General features: G+C 38.3%; 1 protein-coding gene across 1 annotated transcript in view; it reads left to right on the plus strand.

Annotated features, from left to right (window-relative positions):
* Positions 1–1,694, plus strand: part of LOC102847276 (heat shock transcription factor, Y-linked-like) — a 162,593-nt gene extending 160,899 nt beyond the window's left edge. The window contains exon 2 of the mRNA XM_006898407.1: positions 1,064–1,694. Coding sequence (XP_006898469.1) covers positions 1,064–1,694 — 631 coding nt within the window. The remainder of the gene's footprint in view (positions 1–1,063) is intronic.
* The last annotated feature ends 5,253 nt before the right edge of the window (positions 1,695–6,947 follow it).

The raw sequence follows: 6,947 nt of genomic DNA on the forward strand, positions 1-6,947 counted from the left end.
AAGATCCCCACCTCACTCCATATACAAAAACCAACTCAAGGTGGATCATGGACCTAGGACTAAAACCAAGGACTGTAAACTTCATTCAAGAAAAGCTTGGAAAAACTTTAGTAGTCCTAATCAGTACTATTCTACAACCCGCACGGCATCAATTCTTCTTCTATCATCCTTCATCCTTACTCATGGTTCAACTCTCAGATGCATGGCAAGTGACTTAAAAAGGTCATGGCCTAAAGGAGGCACACCTTAGCCTTTAAATGGACATTATTGTTCCTTAGTACTTTGGAGAAGTCCCTGCTACCAAATTTTCCCAATGCACTATATCTCCTGATCTTCTGATTGCTGGTACCAAGGATGTTCATTGTTGAGCCAATTGAGATTAAATTGTTGGCAAGTACAATCTTTTCTTAACCTATCATGATGTTACTATTGGTCCAGTGCTGAAGATTTTTCATGATGTTGAGGTGTAATCCATATTGAAGGTTGTAGTCTTTGATCTTCTGCAGCAAGCTTTTCAAATCCTCCTCTTTCAACCAGCAGCATTGTGTGATCTGATCTGCATAATGCAAGTTGTTGAGTCTCCTACCGATCCTGATGCCATATTCTTCTTCATCAAGTCAAACTTCTCAAATGATTTGCTCAACATACAGATTGAATAAGTTTGGAGAAAGGATACAGCCCTGACACACTTTTCTTGATTTTAAACCATGTAGTGTCCCCTTGTTCTATTTAAACAACAGCTTCTTGATTTAGATACAAATTTTGTATGAGCCTAATTAAGTTTTCTTGAATTCCCATTCTTCTCAATATTAGCAATAGTTTTTTTATAATCCACACAATCAATATCCATAGCCAATAAAACACAAATAGATATCTTTCTGGTATTCTTTGCTTTCAACCTAGCCTCATCTGACATAAAAAATTATATCTCTGGTGTCACAACTTTTTCTAAACTCTTGAACCTTTGGTCCTTTGTAGGCCTTACCTTGTGCCTTGCCTCACCAGAGAAGACCAGTGATGATCACCAGAAATTAGAAAGATGAAACTCAAAACTTTACTAAAGAGTAACTTTAAGCAAGTTACTCTTCTACCATAACCCAAATTTTAAATGTGGCTGTCCTCACCTTTTACTAAAAATGAAGCGAAGAGTTGGGATTAAAAGTCTTTCCCTTGTACATCCGTCATTAGTTCCAGATTTCCACAAGAATCGTTTTCAAGCAAGGAGTTATGCAGACAATCAGAGTACTGGTTTAGTTCCTAAAAGTAGAGGAGTTTGTTTCTTTTCCCCTCCAACAGAATTAAACACAACTTTGACAGGGAAGCATTCTGCTAGCCAGATACTTGATAATACAAGTGCCCCAGTAAGAAATTTACTTTCTCCTTCAACATTTACTTCAACTAGACTAACAGAGAGAGTGGTAACAGATCAACATGTTACTTTAGATCACCTTGTCAAATTTCAAATGTACTCCCAAAACAAGTACAAGTATGCTAAGGATGCAGTTATAAATTCTGTTACAATTACAAATTCTTTTCAGTACAAAGTAATTTCCTCTTTAGAGAAACATTATTTGGAACCCATGAACCCTTCTGTTTTCCCAAAACAAAATCCAGAGTTATCCGCCAATGAGAATCTTTTTTCAAACCAGTTAACATCAAAGCAATTTGTGAATCCCAGCACACCTGATGGTTGATATGTCTGCCACCTATTTTCCCCTAATCATACCCAAGCACAATACACAAACTACAACTTACCTATCAAAGAAGGGACCAGGATTAGAATTTAACAGAGGTAATTTTCAATTAAAAAATATCCGTAATTATCTTACTTTAATAATAAAATTATATTGTAAACCTTCAAAAAAAAACAACACAAAAAAAAACCTACAACGAGCCGTCATCTCACCTCAGCAATAACAGCAAAGTTCAATGGGATAGAAAATAACCGGCAAGGGTGCGGGGTATTTTCTATCAGTGTGTGCCTCATGAAATTGATTGAGGATGCATTAATAATAATTGGTGGCTGAAATGCTGAAATTGGGAACAAAAAAGACCTTATAGTTGAAAATGTGGTGACAGAAGTGAGGCTAGTTAGAGATTGAATAATAAAATTTTGTACAATCAATGATTTATTCATTGCATATACCTTTAATAAAAAATATGAATGATATCTAGATGCACAGACCTCACTGATGGATCCCACAGGAATACAATCGACTGCATTTGAGGGAAGAGTTGATGGAGAAGCTCAATATCAATGTCAAAATAAGATCAGAGGCTCACTCTGAAACAATCAACTGCAGATGTGCAAGTTCAAATTGAAACTGAAGAAAATGAAAGCAAGTCCACAAGCACAAAAATATGACTTTGAGTCTATTCCAATTAAATTTTATAACTATCTCAAGGATAAATTTCATACATTGAACACTAATGACTGAACACCAGATGAATTGTGGGATGCCATCCAAAACATCCATGAAGGAAGAAAAACTTCATTACAAGACAGTGAAAATTAAAAAAGAAAAATACAAAATGAATGTCACAAGATACTCTGGAAGTCACCCTAGAACATAGAGAGGTAAACCCAAAGGGCAGTGGTGGTGGATATTCTGAAAAAGGGAACTAACTGAACAAAAGATTTCAAAGGGCAGTTCAAGAAGACAAAACAATTATAACCAACTGTACTAGAAGCTAGAGCTGATAGAAACTAAGAACAAATTCAATACTGAATTATTCTGTGGACAAAATCTTGAATGATGCAGAAAATATCAAAATAAGATGAAAAGGATGCACAGAGTCACCGTACCAAAAATAATTGGCCATCACAGAACCATATATTATCAAGATCAGTGGTAATGAAGGAGGCAGTCCAAAAGGCTCCAGAAATTGATGGAATACCAATTGAAATGTTTCAACAAATAGATACAGCCCTGAATGTGCTCTCCAGGCTGGTAGTATTGTTATGTGTAATCAAATTGGAAATGACTCACAGCTGACCCTCCTGTGAGTTTTCTGAGGTTGAAAAATCACATGGAAGGGGATTGCCCGTGTTTCTCAGGAGGAGCAGCTGGTGGATTTGAACCAACTGTCTTTGGATTAGCAGCATAATCACTTATGCACTAGGCCACCAGAGTTCTCTCTTGCTTATTCACTCAGAAATCCATGTTGTAAATCCTGACCTCTTTGTGATCACAGAAGCTCTGGTGGCAAAGCAGGTTAAGTGTTGGGCTGCTAAATGAAAGATGAGCATTTGAATCCCAGTAGCTGCTCTGAGGAAAGATTAGACAGTCTCCTCCAGTCAAGATTTACAGTCTCAGAAATCCTATGGAGAATAAGCTTGACAGTAGTGAGTGAGTGTGAGTGAGCCCATGGTTATTATCTCATTTGGGAATATGTTGTCTTTGTTATGATTGTAATACAAGATTAGAAGAGTGTGTTTTGAGTCAAACTCTTATGAAATATGAAAGTGATTAAACAAGCAAGTGAGTGAGCAAAGACGGTGTAAGACAGATGCCAAGACAGGGGAGTCCTCTCAGGAACTAGGGCAGAAGCTGAGGAGACAAAGACCTTCTTCCTCCAGAGTCCACAGAGAAAGAACATTTCCCTTAGAGCAGACTCCCTGAATTTGAACTTTTCACCCCCTAAACTGTGAGGAGAGAAATTTGTGAGAGTCATCGTCCACTTGTGATATTTCTATTAAAGCAGCACTGGGTAACTAAGACAGAAAGGGAGTAAGTTCTTTGAGAGCACACAGCAAATTGGAACCAGAGCCAAATAAGAATTCAGAACTCTGGAGTCCTCAGTGCTATTCTGTAGCCTCCTCCTTGCGTGACAGCTATCTGTCTGCTACTTCCTCTGGTTACCTGAGTAACACGATCACGGAGAGCAACCATGGTCTCACCTTTGTGGTGATGTTCTTTCTTCCTGAACTGGATGTGCATTTGTTGAGGGAAGAAATATCCTTTTCTTAAAACCAAAAAACAACCCACTACACAACTTTCTGATTCTGTAGAGTGATGGATCACAGTATGTTTATTTGAAGAAGAAGAAGATTTTGGAATTGAAACTGGACCTGGAACATATTTTGGACAGATCTGGGTTTGAAGCCAGACTATGCCACCAGTAGTTGTACAATCTTGAATAAATTATTTAATCCCTTGGCACCTTAGTCTATGAGCTTTACTTTGCTCATTTGTTAAATATGATAGAGTTATCTTCTTTATGCAGCACATGAAAAGGCTTGGGGCTCATACTAGATGAATGGTAGGTCCACCATATAAGCCTGCTGAAAGGTACTTGAGATTGTTGTTGTTGAGTACCATCAAGTTGGAACTGACTCATAGCTGACCCTCCAACGGGTTTTCAGAGGCACAGGAGAAGATTGCCAGTCTTTCTCCCACAAAGCAGAAGGTGTATTTGAACTATGTGCATTTGGGATTGTAGCAAAGCTTCTTGCCAATAGGCCACCAAAGCTTTCGACTTGAGATTGGTGATATGCAACTAATAAAACAAAACCTTAAACCAGAAAGTCCCAGATCTAACTTGTCAAGAGGGTAGGGAAAGAAGCTCTAGATAGAAGGAGAAATATTTGTTTTTCTTGTCCTCCAAGCATTTACAGATTTTTGAGTGAAGCTGATGAAGTCTCAGACCTCTTATTGCAATATCAAGTATGTGGGATGCTGGTTGGTTTATTGTGGGTGTTTTTGGTTTATTTGGTGGGGTTATTTGTTGTTTAATTTCTGTCTCACCCTTCTTTTTTTGAAGGTGAAAGGGCATTTATGGAAGGAGAGAGCAGATCTTCAGGCCCTGGATTACTTTTGTGAGTTCATTTCAGAGCCTTCCCATCATGTTCCTCAGAAATCTCTGAGCAACTGCTGAAGAATGGGGATGAGGCTTTGTGTACTTGGCATGCTTTTGCTAGAGGTCATCTAGTTTCTCCTAGCACTCACTGGGGTGAATGGTGGCCTTAAATGGATTTAGGCCCCTCCCATGAGTAATGCTTGTTTGTTTAATAATTGCTTAAAACTGGGCTGATACACAAGTGGATTTAAAACATATTTTTAGTTTATTTACCTCAGCACAAAGTACATACACTGGAGGGTCCTGAAAAGATAAATATATAAATTTATCTCAGAAAGAGAATATTTTTTTAATGTGCATGCTTGTGGAGCCCACTGGCCTGGTAGGTGCAGCATAGACCACCGGACGTTAATGCAAATAGAGCTAAAGAACATGCATAGCTCAGGGGAAAGGAAAAGATCAAAGTCCTGGCAGAACAGATAATACTCCTTCCAGTAAATTCCTTCAATGAAAGTTGTTTTTGAGAATTTGCTAAATGCTGGGTAATGTTTTGAATTAGTCCCTGAGCTCTGAGATAACCTCTCTGGGGTCAGATCTGGCCTGGAGGCCACATGTTGAGCCTCCACACTTAGGTTTGAACTTTCAAGTTACAAAAAGAAGGAGAAATGCAATGTAATAGTACAGTCTGTGGAAGAGAACTTATCTAAAGGAGGTTTAGAACCACAGAATTTATAGATCATAATCATTCTTCATTGAATTTTACTATGATATTTGATGCTGTCAGTCTTTAAAATGTTTGTATGAAGTAGTACTTTTTGTATGGATTTACTATGGAGTAGTCCTGGTGGTAAGGAGCTGCACTGCAATCCCAAAGGCACACAGTTCAAATACAACAGCTGTTTCATGGGAGGATCTCTCCAGTGCAATTTGTTATTGTTGTTGTGTTAGGTGCCATCGAGTTGTAGACAACTCATTGTGACCCCCAAGAATGAAAGACCTGAACATTTGTGTAACTTTCATCATTACTCCACGCACATAGAGTTTCTGGAGGCAAGCTATTTTGGAAGAAGATGCCACTCCTGTTTCCAAGCTTGTTTTAAGCTCCACTAAACACTACTCACCACGATGTCACAGTGTTTAGCATCACAGTAACCACAAATTATCTCTGTACAGCAAATGGACAGATCAGTGTTATAACACTTAGAGGAATGTTTGACCAAAAACAATTAAAACCAGCTTGAGGGCCCAAATGAGTGGTGGGTTTTGTTCTCTTTTGTTTTGTTTTTAAAGGAGACTGAATACAATCAACTCACACCCAACATCATTCCATCCTTTTTTTTTCCCTTCTCACAGTGGTTTACTCAGGAGTTCTGTTACAGAGGGTGGTGGCGAAAGCAAGAGACATCATTCCATCCTAATCCTCACCAGAACCAGAAAACAAAACTCTGTAGATTCAGGCAGCTCCAGATCATTTACAACTTGAATTCCAGCCCCATACTACTGACCAACTGTGTTTTTCAATAGGAAGCCTAATACAATCAATTTATTGTCTCTGAAACCACTGGTAGAAATCTGTTTTCTTGATACTGAGAGGCATCCATATTGAAAGTTGTATTCTTTGATCTTCTGCAATAAGTGCTTCAAGTCCTCCTCACTTTCAGCAAAAATTACTGTATTCCTGTAATACCTTAATTGAACTAATATTGATATCTTATTACTATCTGAAGTCTATCATTTCCTCTTTATGTTATATAGTGCTATGAGTATTTTTAACTTTTAATTGAGATTTTAATGAAAGTTTACAAAGAACTTGCATTTCCATTCATTTATTGTTGCACATTTTCCTTCCTGTACCCCATCCCCAAAAGCTCGTTTTGGTTTTTGTGTATAGTGTGAAGTGTGGGTCTTGTTTGAGTTTTCTGCAGATGGTTTTCTAATTTTGCCAACACCATTTGTTAAAAAGGCTGCCATTTCCCCACTTAACTGATTTCATCTCTTTGTCAAAAATCAGTTGACCATAGGTTGTTGTTGTTATGTGCCGTCGAGTCGCCTGCGACTCATAGCGACCCTATGTACAACAGCCCTAAACTCCGCTCTATCCTGTGCCAATCACACTGTCTCTGACACTCCCATCCCAATTATCCCAG

The sequence above is a fragment of the Elephantulus edwardii genome, unplaced genomic scaffold (assembly GCF_000299155.1).
Source record: "Elephantulus edwardii isolate Elephantulus edwardi_28Jun2011 unplaced genomic scaffold, EleEdw1.0 scaffold00228, whole genome shotgun sequence".
NCBI lineage: Eukaryota > Metazoa > Chordata > Mammalia > Macroscelidea > Macroscelididae > Elephantulus > Elephantulus edwardii.